We start from the raw sequence: 18958 nt of genomic DNA, 5'->3' as shown, positions 1-18958 counted from the left end.
AGAGGTACTCTATAACATAATCTCGGGGGGTCTAGTTTAGCATGCACAATTTGAAGTCTTCTTAATTTATTAACATACAAAGGCAACCGCAAATATATATTTTTTATTTTATCCTTTAATTACAAACACTAACTTAATTCTGTGTTTTATTAGTGCATTTTGCCCACATACCATTTTTATTTTACTCTTGTTGATGTGGTCACACATTACTTGTCTTTATACGCATAAAGGGAGCATCAGCCTAGCAACGGCAAAATAGTTAAAATGTCATCTAGCATCAGTTTGCCAGAATGACAGTAATATAATAATATAAAGGATACTTAGCTATCAAATTTCAAATCTTACAGCTTGTAAGACCTTAAATATAACTCAGTACAAGCAGCGATTGCTAAATATTTGTTCAATACTATATACTATACAAAGATGACGGACATTAACCCCCAACATCATGGTTTACTAAACAGTAATTTATTATTTAAAGATTTATAGATTTTGAACAGGAAATGTTAAAAGAAGAAGCAAATTAAGTAGTTTAAATTATTTATGCCTTGCTGATACAAACAAGATTCCGTCTCTGTGCTATAGCATAAAGGAAAAAACAAGGAAATTTATAGAAATGTAAAAAGTGTTCAGAACTTTACCAATGGTCTGGCTTTCATCAATTTGGCAAATGGCCAATGTTTTGTGGTCTGTGCTTATGATGGCTTTGCAATGGAGGTCGCAGTGTTGTTTTTAGATGCAGCATGATAGAATTTTGGCAGACTTCAACCATTTGTGGGAGGTGACCGGGAGTGGAGATTAATTTGCAGGAGTATCATGTCCATTCTGGGGGTGTGTCACACCCAACAAATGGTCTTGGGACACAGTTTCAATATCCATGGCAACTTAGTTGAAGCAGATATTCTGAGCATCCACAGGGTTCTATAGGGTATGATGGCGCAACCGATATTCGTGATGCCCCCCTGATGCTGCATGTTCTCATTTAAGCAGCAAATCTTAGAAAACAGCGCACACCGATGTACAAATGTCATACTGTATATTGATCCATGTAAACCATCAGAGTAGTCTTGTCGCTTCATTCATTTTTTTATGCAATAACTGTGCATTTTGAGCAAATAAAATGCTCACCGAGCAACCCAAGACCAGTCACTCCAAAAGGATATATCAATCAATAGATCAATCAATCATTCAATCAATCAATCAAAGCACATACTGTACAATTCCCGCTTCAGGACTGGACACAGCACAGCTACTTATATTGGCACAGCCACTTGTCTCTGGAGTTTGTACACAGTACAGCCACTTATTAGGAGTCTGGACACAGCACTGCCACTTGTAAGGACATAGCACAACCACATGACTGGAGTGTGGAAGCACAGTCACTTCTATGGAGTCTGGACACCGAATCAGCCACTTAAACCAGCAGAGCACAGCACAGCACACAGCAGCATGATTGAGAAAAGAGTTAAATTTAGTCCTTCTATAGAATCCAAAAACCAAGAGAATTCATCATCTGGGGAATTACGTTTTGCCTCATTTGGAATTTAAGTCTAACGGAAAGACCAGAGCCGCTGCTCGGATAAATGTGGATCCTAGAAAACTAATAAAGACCTTTCTCTGGGGAACTTGGATTTCTCAGGTGACTCAATTTAAAGTGTTTCACAGAAGGACGAATGAAGGTTTGGAGAGGTGGTGTTGTGCTCTTGAAGGGAGATATGAGTTGCCTCACGACCAATAGGATAGAGTGGCTTATAGTACATAAAGAGTGGTCTGATTTTCTTCTGACTTAGGCCTATTTTCTCTTCTCACGTTCATTACATCCTATCAGATAGTGCCAGAAAGAGCTTTGGTGGCCACCTCCACCCTCATCCACATATTTTAAATAGGGACACTGTGTTCCCCACAGAAAAGGGGAAGTGTGTAGTCACACAAAAGTAACACATTACACTACAAAGTATTGTCCCTTATTCAAGTTATGCCACACATTGCAGCTTACATTCTAAAGAGGAGAGGTAGACAGACAGGGGTGACACCGGAGGGGTAGACAGGGCAAGAAACAGAAGATTAGGAGGACAGTTTGCTGGGTTTGATGAAGAAGTGGGTCTTAAGAGCCCGTTTGAAGTTCTGTATAGAAGTGGAGAGTCTGAGGGGGAGAGGTAGAGAATTCCAGAGTAAGGGAGCAGCACGTGAAAAATCTTGGAGGTAGGAGTGGGAGGAGGTAATAAGTCGGCAGGAGAGCCGATGGGTGTTAGCCGAGCGAAGGGGACGAGTGGGAGTGTAAAGGTATATAAGGTCAGAGATGTAAATGGGAGAGGAGTGGGTGACGGCTTTGTAAGTGAGTGTGAGAAGTTTGAATTGAATTCTGAAAGGGAAGGGAAGCCAGTGAAGGGCTTGTAGAAGAGGGGAGGTGGAGGTAGTTTGTTTCTTGAGGAAGATGAGCCGGGCTGCAGCATTGAGGATAGATTGGAGAGGAGACAGGCATTTGTCAGGGATACCAGTTAGGAGGAGATTGCAGTAGTCCAGCCTGGATATGATCAGTGAGTGGATAATGGTCTTAGTGGCATCCTGAGTGAGAAAAGGTCTAATTCTGGAAATATTTTTGAGATGAAAATGGCTGGTTTGTGAGAAGTGCTGAATATGTGGTTTGAAGGAGAGAGAGGAGTCAAGGATTGCTCCAAGACAGCGTACTTGGGAGCTAGAGGTGATAGTCGTGCCATCAATAGATGATTGTAGAGCCCATTACACATGTTATGCCCACACAGTAGTACCCCTTACAGGCATATGAGCTTATTATACTGTTTACAAAGGGCGGACTCTGATTGCATACATTACACATTAGTGGCACATTCCCTGCATAAATCATACTGTGAATTTCTCAGGCATAATATGGCATGAGTACCATATTTCCACCTATGACATATCTGCAGGAAACAGGATATAAGATGGCACAAGAATTCATCCACTAATCTCACCCTGCCGCAGTACTGGGGAATAGGAGGTTCTAAATGAAGGTGCAAGATAGCTGGCTGAATGGGGACAGCTCACATAGCAGGGGCACACAGCCAACACAGCAAACATACTGAGTCCCCACAGCAGGGGCACACAGCGAATACAGTAGGAGTTCATAGCCAACATAGCAAGGGCACTGTGAACATGGGGTTCCATCACTGTTGCACAAGGAGGAGAGGGACAGGGTGGCTGCTGTAGAGATGGAGGGAGGATGCAGCTCACTTACTTCCATGGGCAGAAGGAAAAGGGAGTGCCAGGTCTCTCCAGCAGGTGGCCAGACAGTGCTAATTTGTGGGTAATGCAGGGTGGTGGTAGGGCATGTCCTCCTGGAGGGGTTAATAGAGGATGAGTCGTGGTGAGTGCGGTGTGTTCAAAAGGCCCCCATAGTATGACATTCTATTGTTGTTAATCCCCATTGCCCAGAAGTAGCTAGGACTGGCAATTCCCCTCAATAGAATTATAGAACTGCTACTGCTGCGACTTCTGTTAATGTGAGCGCCCCCCATGCACATGCTTATGCTACCAGCATTGCTCCCATACTAATGGTGTGGGGATGGTTGCAAATGGCAAAGTGAAGGTTAATTAGATTTCATGCAGGAAAAGGCACATCCAAATTGCTGTGGCAATTCCCACACTTGAGCAGCAGCAACTATAAATCGCTGAACATCTGTGTGGCTAATGATTATTTAGGAAATATAAAATAATACAGTAGTTCAATGTGTGACAAATTGAGAGAACTATACAGCAAATTGTATGGAAAAGTCTCTGAAACGTGTCATAGGATTCATACTGTACCAGACAGTGTTATAGAAATCCCCCAGCATCTGCAGTCTGATTAGTTATGTTATTTAGGGACATCAGTCAGGAACGTTAATAAGTTATCAAGTAAATATAGTGGTACTCTGTTACTCTTCTTTTACAGTAGTGTACTAATTCACTTCAATGCTTGAATAACGATGGAATAATTTGTTGTTGTGGCATGTGGCTGATTTGTTTTAGTATAATATTCTTATTGTTTAATTGTTAATTAACAACTGTACATTTTTTGTTAAAGTTTCTCATGAATGTTACCCGAGTCACTTTGGCCTTTATTCAGATCTGATCGCAGTACAAATTTTTGGGAAAATGGGCAAAACCATGTGCACTGCAGGTGGGGCAGATGTAACATGAGTTAAATTTGTGTGCTTTATATTGTTTCTGTTCAGGGTAAATACTGGCTGCATTATTTTTACACTGCAATTTAGATTTCAGTTTCAACACACCCCACCCAAATTTAACTCTCTCTGCACATGTTACATCTGCCCCACCTGCAGTGCACATGGTTTTGCCCATTTTCCAAACAAATTTGAACTGCAATCCGATCTGAATAATGGCCTTTTTTCTAACAACTGCTTGCTAAATCTTTCTCATATAATGTACTTACTAAAGGTGCATACACACCAAGTGATTTTCGCCCATCCAATCGATTTTCCTGGGGTGGATGGCTTTCCATAGCAGGATGCTCTGGAAAGCCGTCCACACCGCCGCTCATCTGCAGGTAATATGACTTATCGCTGGGCCATACGCACTGGGCTGCTTTTGAGCTAAATGCAGCTCAAATGGTAAAAGTGAGCTGCTTTCAGCTTACAATCGCCCGGTGTGTATGGGCCTCTAGTAAGTAAGTTTTATTTATATAGCGCACTTTCTCCAACAGGACTCAAGGTGCTTTTCAGAAATCAAAGTGTTTTTCATCTGTGGAAAGACCCATGGAAAAGACAATGGAGGACAGACCATTACATTATTAACTGTAACATTTGATTTCCTCATTAAGATTGTGCAAGGAAATCATAGTTTCAAAGTGGGTCATTATTTTTTTATAAATTATTTTATTGATTTTTCTGGACTACTGAAATTTTAAACAGTTGTAGCACTTTAGTTTTAAGATTTTTTATGTTGTATTCGGTATTGAGTGAGCAAATATTTTCAGCTTAGCTAAAAAATGATGTATTCAACAGCATGATGTGCGGGGACAAATTTAGGGATCAGGCTACACATAGCCACAATATTAGTGCTCACCCCCTTCCCATCATGTCACTATGCCCTTCATGTTGGGGCCTCCTGACTGCTAAAGCAGCACCAACCTCACTTCCTCTCCACCACCACAATTTACTGCGCATTGCCCCCTAGCAGGACACTTATGGAAGTGAACTTGATGTGTCCTTTCCCTACCCAGTAATTGTCATCCCTCAGCATGTGCCTCACATGACTAGTAGCAAATATACCACTGATTGTCTACATTGTAAACAGCAAGTTTAAATACTATAAGATTTTCCTCTTTGTATAGTAAGGAAGTTAATAGTAAAAGAACAATACATATCAGATATAGGTTACCAACTCTGAGGTGGTCATCAATTCTGTCACACGATGGAGAGGAGTGAGCTGGGCACATGACTGTTTGTGGCTGATTGGCTGGAACACCATTAAATATTGGTTGTGTGAGTGATAACAATAAGATCACTCATTGTTAAATCTCAGAATGCAATAAATTCCAGAGCTTGGGCCTGGTGGTTAACACCATTTTTGGCAGGGGCAGATTCATCATAGAGTTCACAGGAAAGATTCCCAGTGTGCCACATTCCTCAGAGGCCTCTTTTGTTTGGTGACATGTGGTCTCAGATGGCAGACAGCCTTCCACACTCATTACACTGCATTGTCCCCATTCATTCCACATGGTGCTGCCCATGTTGGGCCATTTCTCCAAAATTTTCCACGGTCACTTTAAGTTTCCATTCCTCCCCAGATAATAGAGAAAATGCTGTAAAGCGCAGAGGGGAAGGAGGACACCTATTGTTACATATTCACTACAGAAGCCAGAGGAGGAATGTTCTTACGCCTGATGGAAGGAAAAAAAAGACCCATCTGCAACCTAGTGAAATTACACCATGGCCCAACTGTGCGGAGTTTGTATATTCTCCCCGTGCTTGCATGGGTTTACTCCGGGTACTCCAGTTTCCTCCCACAGTCCAAAAATATACTGGTAGGTTAATTGGCTGCCAACAAAATATACCCTAAAATGTCTGTGTGTGCATGTACATGTGGTAGGGAATATAGATTGTAAGCTCCACTGGGGCAGGGACTGATGTGAATGTTCAAATATTCTCTGTAAAGCCCTGCGGAATATGTGTGCGCTATATAAGAAACTGTCAATAAATAAATATGTAATGGTAAATGTGTCTACTCCAAGGGTTCCTTTTTTATCATTCTTTTGCGTGTTATTCTGAATTTTTATTTTCAAGTTTTTATTTTCATTAGAATATAGACAAAGCAGATATTGCTACATAAATACATAACAATGGTATATCGAATAGAGTAGCAAATAGAAACAGAAATAGCATGTAATTAACCCCTTCCCGACATTTGACGTACATTTACGTCATGGTCGGGATGTACTTCCCGACGCATGGCATAAATGTACGTCATGACTTTAAAGTGTCACCGCGTCTATAGACGCTGTGACAGAGGGACGATGGCTGCTGTCCCTGACAGCAGACATCTTCCCTCGTGGCCCAGGGGGGGCAGCGATGCCCCCCCCCATTGGCGATCGCTGTGATTGGCTGTTCAAATGTGAACAGCCAATTGCAGCGTTTTCTGTGTACCGGCGAATAACGGCGCTCGGTAACACAGGGATCGGTGGTGATTGGTGCTGTAAAGTACAGCACCAATCACCACCGGGTGTAAAGGGGTCACTGGTGGTCACCCCACCTCACCCCACCTGCCCCCAAGGCTGTGATTGGTCCGTCGGACCGACCAATCACAGCCATTACACCTCAGAGGAAATAACGGAGACAGCCCTGCAGCCGCCATTCCGGTCAGGAACAGCGTGCAGAGCGGTCTCCGTGCCCATCTGTCCTCTTATACTGACCTGATCAGCGTTGTGGTGTGGTGGCATCCGTGCTGCCTGCTGCTGGTGCTTCCTGGTTGTTGGTGCTTCCTGCTTGTGCTGCTGCTGCGGCGTCATTGTGTCATATAATATAATATTGTGTAATATAATTTTGTCTCTGCTGCCCCCTGCTGCCCCCCTTTTGTGCTGATCAGTATAAATTAACTGATCAGCAACTTTTTTGGGGTGCAGGTTTTTTTTTTTATATATATACCCCGTCAGGTTGCACCAAAAGTTGTGTGCCTGCTGCCCCTCACTGCTAATCAGTGTTGCATCACTGATCAGCAGTTATTTTTTTTTTTGAGGGTGCTGTGGGGGTTTTTTTTTATTTTTTTTTACACCCACAGTGATTTTGTGGGTGTCCTGTGGCCGCTGAGCGCTGATCAGTGACGTACATCACTGATCAGCATTTTTGGCACAGGGTTGATCTAATTTTTTTTTTTTGGATCAAATTCCTGTTGCCTTTGACTCATCAGCAGTTTTTTTTTATTTATTTTTTTTGGAGGGTGCTGTGGGGTCTTTTTTTTTTTATTTTTTTTACACCCACAGTGATTTTGTGGGCAGTGGCGTAACTATAAATTTTGCTCCCCCAGCCAAAAAAGGTTGTGGCGCCCCCCCCCCCCCGCGTGTGTGTGTATATATATATATATATATATATACATACACATATATATATATATATATATACACGCACACATTGTGTTAAGCAGATGTGGTTTGTGAGTCTTGTCTACAGGGCAGATGTGGTGGGTGACAGTGTAGAACGTATGGCCACAGCACCACTGTCCCATACAGCAGCAGCATGAAAGTGGCACCATTGTGCCTGGCAGTGCCCTCATACAGTGGCAACATGGAGGAGGCACTACTGTGATTGTCAGTGCCCTCATGCAGTGGCAACATGGAACTGGCAATACTGTGGCTGTCAGTGCCACAGCAACAGAATGGAAGTGGCAGTACTGTGGGTGGCAGTTTCTCTTATACATTGGCAGAATGAAAGTGGCACTACCCTCATACAGCGGCAGTATGGAAGGGGCACTGCTGCAGCTGGCAGTGCCCTCATACAGCAGTAGCATGGAAGGGGCACAACTGTGGGTGTCCGCTGGCAAAGTGCAGTCCGGAGCCTACAGTACACACAGCACTGTGCTGACCAGGTAAAGCACAGCAGCCAGCATTATAAACCTGAAAATACACACAGAAAATACTGGCAATGGAAGTGAGGAAGCTGCTTGGCCGGGGCACCGGGATTTGGGAGGGCTGCATGCAGTGGGTGTGCAGGACCCAGGTCAGGCCGGGGTGGGAGGGGAGCAGAGAGACAAAGTAGGAAATCCGATCCCCCAAGGAATCAAGGAGCCCTCATTTACCTGAAACCCCCCTGCCTGGCATCTTACCTCCTGCAGGATCCTCTTGTTCTCGGTGACGGTCTCCAGGCTCTCACTTGCAGGGATAGGTGGCCGGGCCGCCGTCGCCGGTGACAGCAGGCTGCTGCGGTTACCATCTGGATCACACAACTCAGACGTCACAGCCCGCACTGAAGAATCTGAAGCTCCGGAGGCAGTGACAGGAGCTGGAAGTTACACAGTGCCGCGGTTCTGTCCTTTCGCGCGTGCCCCCTCTGCCAAACTTTGTTTAAAAAAAAAAAACGGATGGAAACAGCGGTATGCGGTGCGGACGGCAGCCGGCCCCATCAACTAGTTCTGCACCGTCTGCACCGCCAGCGTGATTGATCTTCCTAAGGTGAGCTGCCGTCCTGCTGGCTATTGCACTGCTAGCCAGCAGGACGGCAGCTCACCTTAGGAAGATCTATCATGCCTTCTGGAAGCCCTCACAGAGCAGACCTTGTGCTGCTGCTGTTGTATGAAGTGAACTCCCTGCAGGGGCTTGGGCGGCGGGCGCTACGGTTACAGTATGCTGCTAGTGCGGGGGGGTAAAGTGAGTAAGTGCGCCGGGTAAGTGCCGGCGCCCACGCAGCCCCTGCTCCCCCAAGCGGGTGCGGGGGCTGCCTTGCACTAGCTACGCCCCTGTTTGTGGGTGTCCTGTGGCCGCTGAGCGCTGATCAGTGACGTACATCACTGATCAGCATTTTTGGCACAGGGTTGATCTAATTTTTTGGGGGGGGATCAAATTCCTGTTGCCTTTTACTCATCAGCATTTTTTTTGAATTTTTTTTTTTTGGAGGGTGCTGTGGGGTCTTTTTTTAAAATTTTTACACCCACGGTGATTTTGTGGGTGTCCTGTGGCCGCTGAGCGCTGATCAGTGACGTACATCACTGATCAGCATTTTTGGCACAGGGTTGATCTAATTTTTTTTTTTGGATCAAATTCCTGTTGCCTTTGACTCATCAGCAGTTTTTTTTAATTTATTTTTTTTGGAGGGTGCTGTGGGGTCTTTTTTTTATTTTTTTTACACCCACGGTGATTTTGTGGGTGTCCTGTGGCCGCTGAGCGCTGATCAGTGACGGACGTTACTGACCAACATCTGTGCTCAATTTTTGGCGCAGGAGCTTTTTTTTTTTCTTTTAAACCCTTCAAGGTTGTACCAAAAGTTGCCTTGAAGCTGCTGCCCCTTAAGTGCACTTACACGTGTTAAAGCACTACATACACACTACATACCCCCCGTGTTGAAATAAAGTTTGTACCCCCCCTACACTATACACGTGTTGAAACACTACACTTACACAAACACAAAAATAATAAAAATGTCCCAATCATCCCAAAGACTGTTTTCAGCGGAGGAGGCATATGCCCTTATTGCCTCTGACACTGACACAGCCAGTGAAGTAAGCGATGAATTTGCATTCGTCTTAAGCTCCTCTTCCTCCTCTAGTGATGAGGGACCCCCTCAAAGACGCCCCCGTAGAGCAGCTGAGACCCCCCCCCCCCCAAATGATTGATCCCGTATGGACCCCACCACCAGACAATTTTGAGCCCCAGGTTCCTGAGTTTTTGGCCAACCCAGGAATCCAATTTGATACTACAGGCCTCAAAGAAATTGACTTTTTCAAAGTCTTTTTCTCTGATGATTTTATAAATTTAATGGTGGACCAAAGTAATTTATATGCCCAGCAGTTTATTGCCCAAAACCCCACGTCATCATTTTCTAGGTGGACCCCTGTAGATGCAGTAGAGATGATGACGTTTTGGGGTCTGGTGTTACATATGGGCATAGTTAAAAAGCCAGAAATTAGGCAATATTGGAGTACAGATGTTCTGTACAGCACCCCACTTCATCGTATGGCCATGACCCGGACTCGTTTTGAGACGATCCTTAAATTTTTGCATTACAACGATAATGCACAGTGCCCACCCAGAGATGATCCCACCTTTGACCGGCTATTCAAAGTTAGGCCGGTCATTGATCATTTCAGCGCCAAATTTGCTGAGATGTACATGCCCGAAAAAATCATTTGTGTAGACGAGTCACTTATACATTTTAAAGGAAGGGTTAAATTCCGCCAGTACCTTCCCAATAAGAGGGCAAGGTATGGCATAAAAATGTATAAGCTGTGCGAAAGTACCTCAGGGTACACCCACAGGTTTAGGGTATATGAAGGGAAGGACACAAGAATTGAACCGCCAGAATGCCCCCCCTCCCTCGTAGGTGTTAGTGGAAAGATTGTCTGGGATTTAGTGCACCCCTTCCTGGATAAGGGTTATCACCTCTATGTGGATAACTTTTACACCAGCATCCCCCTGTTTAAGGCCCTTGGTTCAAGAGGTACAGCAGCTTGCGGTACTGTGCGCAAGAACCAAAGAGGTCTCCCAAAAACGCACGTTGCCCAATTACTGAGAAAGGGTGAAAGCAGGGCACAATCCACCGAAAATATGTTGTTGGTCAAATATAAGGACAAGAGGGATGTCCTTATACTGACAACAATTCACGGAGACAGTACCACCTCCGTCCCTGTACGAGGTACCAGTACCCACACCTCAAAACCTATTTGTATCCTAGATTACAATAAGTACATGGGCGGAGTGGATCTTTCAGATCAGGTACTGAAGCCGTACAGTGCCCTGCGGAAAAAAAAAATATGGTATAAGAAGCTGGCCATGTATATCATCCAGATGGCACTGTATAACGCTTACGTACTATTCCGTTCTACCAGCCAGACGGGGACATTTATGCACTTTCAAGAGGAAGTCATAAAGGGCCTTATATTTGGGAACCAGCAGGCAGAGGGCCCCAGTACTTCTAGTACTGGCCCCAGTACTTCTAGTACTGGCCCCCGTATTGTATCAGGGCAGCATTTTCCTAACGAAATCCCCTCCACTGGAAAAAAGGGCAGGACACAAAAAAGGTGCAAAGTTTGCTATAAAAAGGGAATAAGAAAGCAAACTATTTTCCACTGTGAAACTTGCCCGACAAACCCGGCCTATGTATGAAGGAGTGTTTTAAAATATACCACACATCTATGGATTATTAGGTTCATCATTTCACCGTGCTTCGGGGGTCTTGCTAATGCGACATAGCACCCACCATTCATTCCACCAGAATCTGTGCTGCAAAATCCAAATATCACTCCTTCCCTTCGGAGTCCTGCCATGCACCCAAATGGTATTTTTTGGTCACATATGAGGCATTGCCGTACTCTGGAGAAATTGCGGCACAGATTTTGGGGTGCTTTGTCTCCTTCATTCCTTGTGAAAATGAAAAATTTTGAGCCAGAACTGCATTTTTGTGTAAAAAAATTTAATTTTTCATTTTCACAGCCCAGTTGTACCAAAATTGGTGAAACCCCTGGGGGTTTGAAATGTACACTATACCCCTAGATGAATTCCCTGAGTGGTGTAGTTTGCAAAATGGGGTCACTTGTGGGGGGGTTCCACTGTATTGGTGCTTCGGGGGTCTTGCTAATGCGACATAGCACCCACCATTCATTCCACCAGAATCTGTGCTGCAAAATCCAAATATCACTCCTTCCCTTCTGAGTCCTGCCATTTTTTGGTCACATATGAGGCATTGCCGTACTCGGGAGAAATTGCGGCAAAGATTTTGGGGTGCTTTGTCTCCTTCATTCCTTGTGAAAATGAAAAATTTTGAGCCAGAAATGCATTTTTGTGTAAAAAATGTAATTTTTCATTTTCACAGCCCAGTTGTACCAAAATTGGTGAAACCCCTGGGGGTTTGAAATGTACACTATACCCCTAGATGAATTCCCTGAGGGGTGTATTTTGCAAAATGGGGTCACTTGTGGGGGAGGTTCCTAACTTTTAGCATCTTATGGTGCCTAGAAACCTACATGGTGCCTAAAAAATAATCTCATAAAAAGGAGGCTCCAAAATCAAGTAGGTGCTCCTTCTATTATGAAGCCTGTGGTTTGGTCAACGTGCACACTAGGGCCACATATAGGATATTTATGAAAACAAAAGAATTGGGGGAATCAATTTTTAGTCACATTTTTCTAGTAAAATCTACTGTGTTCCTTAGAAAAATGTATTAAAATTGAAAATCTGCTAAAAAAATGAAATTTTGAAATTTCACCTACACTTTGTTTTAATTCCTGTGAAACACCTAAAGGGTTAACAAACTTCCAAAATGCTGTTTTGAATACTGTGAGGGGTGCAGTTTTTGAAATGGCATCATTTATGGGGGTGTCTCACATACAAGTCCCTCAAAGTCACATCAGAACTGAACTGGTCCCTAAAAAAATCAGTGTTTGAAATTTTCTTGAAAATTTGAGAATTTGCTATTCATATTTTAAGCCTCCTAGTGTCCAAAAAAATAAAAAGGAGGTTGAAATAATGATGGCAACATAAAGTAGACATATGGGGTGACATTCTATGCTATGCGATTTTCTGTTTGTGGCGTTATTTAGACCACAAAATGGCGATATCGCATTTTTCTGCGAAATCGCCAATTTAACGTGATGCGTTAAGGGACAGAAATCGCATATTTTGTGCGTAAAGGTATGCGGACCAAAAGTGCGAGATTAATTCGCACTTTTATCGCATCCAGATGTTTTCCAATGCAAAACTATACAAACCGCTTATTTAATGCTATGCGCATTTGCAAATCGCACTTTTGCGGTGTCTATTTATCGCACTTTTTTCAGACCTGGTTCTGTTTGGCGCATTTGCACACACCTCATTTTGGTCAAGTGCGCACATGGTTAATTTCAACACAGGTGCCTTCATTATCAATCCCAAACCCCCCTACCTTAACCCCAACATTAATAAGGACACCTGTGAGGGTTTAATTCATGTAGATTTGTATGACTATTTTAAAATTGGTTATCTGTCATGTGTCCCAATTGGAGGGCAAACGCAGGAGGGAGGAAGGTGGGCAAAAGATGCTGGTTGCCCCCCCACTACTGGGTACCCCACGTATGTATGGTGCTCACCTGTACCTGGACTACCTGTCGGACCAACAGGTTGTGGGGATGGTTACGCTGAACCCCATTACCCTGTCGGAGTTATATGAGCAGGTGAGAGATGCTTGTGCCCATTTTGTGGGTGCCAACTATGTAGTGTCTGTCCAGCAATAATGAATGTGTGCCCTCTACTATTTGTCCACAGCCTCCACTCAGTCTGTGACCTCATGGGCCTTGGTGCTATCACAGGCCACTTTGTCTAAGAATTGTACTGTACTGTTACTTGCTATAAAGAAGTTGTTGCAGACATACATCACCAGGCGTAGCTTTTCTGGTAAGCACATGTGGCCTGTACTCCAAAATGTACCAGTGTTGTAAGTGTACTCATTAACAAATAATTGACCAGTACCACCGCTTTCCACCCATATTTAACCTAACACCAGTCCACAACAGATGCACATGGTGGTGCTGACCTATCCCTTGCTGATATCTACCTTCTAAGTACTCTTGGTCCATGTAACAATTAAGTTTTCTGTGAAACATGGCTCACTGGTGTTGTGGAACTACATGTTCCAGCATGCCCTGACACACTACAACCATTACAGTCCAAACCATGAGTGTCAGAGCCTGCTGGAAAATGTACATCCATAACCTTTGGCAGCCAAGGAGTTATACCACACTACTTTACTGCAATCCCATAGTCATATACCATTACAATATGTTATAAATAACACATTAATTTATATAGCGAAAAAGACACAAACACAATGGAATGCGGTTTGCAAATTTTACTTGTTATGAAGTAAACCATTCTGCAATGTAACATGTGCAAAATACAAACTGTGGGGCCATGTAGACAGATAGTTGGCCTTTTTTAATGTAGAAACACTGATGTAGCAGCTACCTTCGGCCAGCATCAGGCAGCCCTACACCACTTTTCGAGGCGGAACTAAGCCCACCACGGGTCCTCACACTACGACGGGGTGGGGAAGTGGGGGAGACACTTATTGGGGTGCTGGAGACACTGCTGAGGGTTGAGGTAGTGCCACCTCCCACATTGCCTTCCTGCTGCTGCTGTATTTGTGCCTGCATAGCTAGGAGGGCATTGGTCTGCGCTGTGCATGTGTGGGTTAGGGCTGTAAGACTTTGTGCCAGGCTCCCAATATGGCTATTCTGCTCACGTATTGCAGAAGTTAGTTCTGCAAAACGGCTGTCAAGACTGTTGGCAATGCGCACTTGAGTGCCTACAGCTACCCTTACACTATGGGCCATTTTGCGCAACTGCAGGAAGGTGTCACGCATGTACCCCTGTATATTTCCCATTTGGAGGCTTTGGGAGGCCATGAATTCAAGCTGCTTGTCCTTGAAATTCACCAAGGAGTTAGCTACTTGGGAAGCAGTAGCTGGTGTATGGGGTTGCTGGGTGGTTGGGGGTGGGTTGGGTGGCACCCCACTTGGGGGAAGATCACTCTGGGACGAGCCCGGCATTTCTTCCTCTGCCGCAAAGGTGTCGACCGGATCAAGAATGATGTCCATTTCGTCTAGCACCAGTATTGAAGAATCTGTTTGGTTTGACCCTAGTTGTATAGCACCTGTGGATACAGAGAAGAGGTAAGTACTCATGCATATATAGGCCACACTGTCCTCTATACTGTTTTACATAGGCCTATAGATGGCTGACGCCCATACCTAGGGGTGTTATGCACTTACACATGTACCCCGATACTGCATGCAACAATGACACTATTAATATGTCACATGCCTAGCTCAGATTACACTCATGTCCGTTGCAATGTAGCAGCAGGAGCAGAATGTAGTGTGAGATCTTGTTGATGTGATATGGGTGTGTGTACTGTATGTGTAATGGGGTGTTGTTTAGTCATTTACCTGCTTCCACAGATTCTGCAGCAACGGGCCTTCTTCTCTTAGATGCTGCAGCACTTCGGGACGGACAATCTGTACAAGGAAAGATGGCCAGGCATTATGGACCTTGCAATGGAGATGCATTTTCAGAAAACATGCAGTGAATTCACAATAATGGACAATACCCAATAGAAAAGGGCAGCATTATATCTGGACCACCCTTTGTTTAGTTTTCAGGCCAATCTTTTATTTCAGACTTAGTAGTAAACTAGTGTACACATGACAACTATAGGATATTCGGTGGTTTGTAGGCATGCCAGCTAAACCTCCATTACACCACAGGGTTTTTGTACACATACATGTTAGTCTGCTGCAAAGAATGGTGCACTGTTAATCAATCAGATTAGTTGTGGAACTACAAGGGCCAGCATTATCAGCAATTTCAAAGCAGGAGCAGCCATTTTCTTGTGCATGACCTTGCTGGGCTATGTAGTTCCACAGCAGCACTTTACAAAGCATAACAATACAAGTGCACATTACAGGTATAATACATTGGCATGTATGTTACAGTTTGCATGGGGTCACACTTACCAGCTCGCGGTGGCGTTTGGGCCCTGTCGGTATCCGCCACATGCATCCCAGGCAGGACCTCAGGGGGGATGATGCGCTTCAGCTTCACCTCATATGCATTGTAGCTGACAGTGGTGGGGCTTCCTCCTCCAGTCCTGGTGGCCTCCTCCATCTCCAGGGCCATTTTATGCTTCAACTGGCGTTTTATATCATTGAAGCGCTTCTTCACATTGCGCACCAGGCGCTTGTGATTACTCACAGCGTTCACCGCCTGGGTGATGTCCTTCCATATAGCGCGCTTGCGCTGGGCAGTGGTTTTGTAGTTGCTTTTGCCAAGCAGCCTCTCGTACACTGGCATGATAGCCCTCACAAGTGCCACATTTTCCTCATAGGAAAACCTGACCATGCGGCCACTTTTGGTGCGACCAGCTACCACCTCCTCCTCCTCCTCATTTTCTGCACCAGCCATGTCACCCTCCTCCTCCTCCATGGCAGTGTCTTCCTCCTCCTCACCAGCATCTTCCTCCACCTCTGACATGTGGCCCTCCTGCAGCTGGTGTGGGGTATGGTCTAGGGCTTGGCTGTAGGATGGGGATGCCAGCGGATCCTCCACCTCCTCCTGCTGGGGCTGGACGGCCAGGGTCTGAGCTGAGGCTGGCCTTGCTGTGGCCATGCTGCCTGCCACACTGCTGCCTCTCCCACTTGTCTGGCTGCTGCCAGTGCTCCCTCTGCCAGTGCTCCCTCTGCCAGTGCTCCCTCTGCCACTGGTTCCTCTGCCAGTGCTCCCTCTGCCACTGGTTCCTCTGCCACCAACTCCTCTTCCTGCACAAACGCTTCCACTGCTCCTCTCCATGCTCCTTACTTCCTATCAAAGAGTGAAATGGCGCCAATGCCCCTTTATATAGGGGGTGTGATGCATAATGGAGGGGACATAGGTGGGCCAATAGGTTTGGGGGTTCTTAGTCATGCGGAGACAGGTCTGTAAATCGCACTCCGGTTGGTCCAAAACTCGCACATGACCAGCAGAAGAAATGGCGCGTTTTTCGGACTAAAAATCGCACTTTTTTCATACTAAAAATCGCACTTTTTTATGACTAAAATTCGCCGCAAATCGCAACTCTTCGCACTTTTCAGCCTCAAATGCGCATCACATTAAATAATCGAATTTGGACTGAAAAGTGCGAGTTAGAAAAATGCGATTTGCGGCGATATAGTGTGCGAATTAAACATGCGCATTTAGCGCATAGCATAGAATGTCACCCATGCTCTTTGTTAGTTATTAACTATTTTGAGTGGTATGATTATTTGTCTCACAAGCAGAAAATTTAACATTTTGCAAATTGCAAAATTTTCAATTTTTTTACGACATTTTGGTATTTTTCACAAAAAAAACAGACTGTATCGACCAAAATTTACCACTAACTTAAAGTACAATGTGTCACAAGAAAACAATCTCAAAATCACTGGGATAAGTAAAAGCAATAAAAAGTTATCCCCACATAAAGTGATACATGTCAGATTTGAAAAAAAGGGCTCTGTCAGGAAGGCAAAAACAGGCTGCGGCGGTAAGGGGTTAATAGAATGAATACTCAATAAAAGTCACTTCTAATAAATCCAATCATTCGGTAGAGACAATTTTCCAGGCTATAGAAGGCAGCCGGGTTGGATGTCATTTGGGGAGCTGTGAATTAGGAGACATATTGGAGCACTGCTCAAGGATTCCATATGCCATCACATGGCTATTTTGGACACATGCCAATCTGATTCATTTCACATTATGATAATAATTGTACTCCTGATTGAAAATGGGAGTTTGGGATAACATGTCCATTAACTATAAGATCATTTAAAAGGAGCATTAAGCCATTTACATTCACATACAAATAAAGGGGAAGTTATAATAATATGAGGTATACAATAATTACTTTATTGGGGGTATACAGTGTTTATAGACCTTTAATAAAGTCAATTTAAATCAATGCTGTTGTTCAGGGGCTAAAACACATACTTAATAACATTTAAAATCAATATAAAAAAGTGTTTGTTAGTAAATGTGTGTTTTAGCTCATGAAACACAAAACTGATAGTAAAACCCTAGTAAAGGTCTGTAAATACTGTATACCTCCAATACAGTAAACACTGGAAAATCTATGAAAAGCTACCTTTATTCATTGTACCCAATGATGTGTACAACCAACCACCCTGTTTATAAAAGAATAAGGTAATGAACGGAAGTATTGATTGCATTCTTGTTGAAATGCTGGTAGTGTAGGATCAGCAAATCCAATGTGTCAGACACATAAAGATTAATGTGAACCTTTCATTCAATAATAGACAGTCATATGTCATCTAATGCAATGACGGCCTGTACAGGCAGAACATAACCAGCCTAGCCGGGTTCAGCTTCTTGTGTAAAAACAGAATAGTGGTTTCCGGCATATGAACCAGCTAAATTATTCATCTGCTTTGTGTGGAATATATAAATGCATTTTTAATTTTAATTAGAGTAGGAAATAGTTATGCTACTTTATACATATAGTTAGCATTGACCCCTTCCCACACTGTACTTTCACTTCACTCTCTATTCTTAATGGAGGGAAAGATTGGTGGGCTGTAATAGTTAGACGTCTGCTGTGGTATCCTGTAGATATTCAGCCTCAAGTGAAAATTGATTAGCTAGCTCAATGCTGCTGATTGACATCCTATTCCGTTTTCCATGATGACATTAACAACGCTCTCCCCCTATACTGCACATTTAGGGAACTGATTATGCTACTTGTGTAATAACACAGTGCCCATTACGTAGTTAGCATATCGTCCCTGTCAGAATCAGTGTAGTGTTTGCGTGGCCTACGTAGTTAGTGTAGTCAGCGTAGTCAGTCAGAAGTAGCGTAGTGTTCCCGCATAGTCAGCGTCCCTGTCAGAAGTAGCATAGTGTTCCCGCGTCCAGCGTAGTCAACGTCCCTGTCAGTATGTGTTCCTGAAACCCCCCCACTATCCACACCAGCCTGAAGTGTGGTGAGCGCAGCGAGCCCCGCGAGGGGGGCGCTTTACGCGTCCCCCTAACCTGTTCATACCCCCACTATCCACGTTAGAGTGGAGTTGATTTTATAAAGTGTGGCGAGCGTAGCGAGGTGAGCGCAGTGGAATACATGTAAAGTAATACATGTATTACTGCACTCGCCACACTTTATAAAATCAACTCCACACCGACGTGGATAGTGGGGGTATGAACAGGTTGGGGTGACGCGTAACTCGTCCACTCGCGGGGCACTGCTCACCACACTTT

General features: G+C 44.3%; 1 protein-coding gene across 1 annotated transcript; it reads right to left on the bottom strand.

The window, feature by feature from the left end:
• Positions 1-14055: 14055 nt before the first annotated feature.
• LOC146080402 (uncharacterized) lies at positions 14056-16658 on the bottom strand. Its single transcript, XM_083187663.1, has 3 exons — positions 15691-16658; positions 15124-15192; positions 14056-14828 (listed from the first exon to the last, which is right to left on the bottom strand). Exons 1-3 carry the CDS (start codon positions 16520-16522, stop codon positions 14137-14139), a joined length of 1593 nt encoding a protein of 530 aa, XP_083043789.1. The 5' UTR covers positions 16523-16658; the 3' UTR covers positions 14056-14136.
• Positions 16659-18958: the final 2300 nt, after the last annotated feature.

This window comes from Crinia signifera, chromosome 5 (genome assembly GCF_055691185.1).
Source record: "Crinia signifera chromosome 5, ASM5569118v1, whole genome shotgun sequence".
Classification (NCBI taxonomy): domain Eukaryota; kingdom Metazoa; phylum Chordata; class Amphibia; order Anura; family Myobatrachidae; genus Crinia; species Crinia signifera.
Note: the sequence above shows the minus strand (reverse complement) of the source record. Positions and strands in the feature narration are given on the sequence as shown.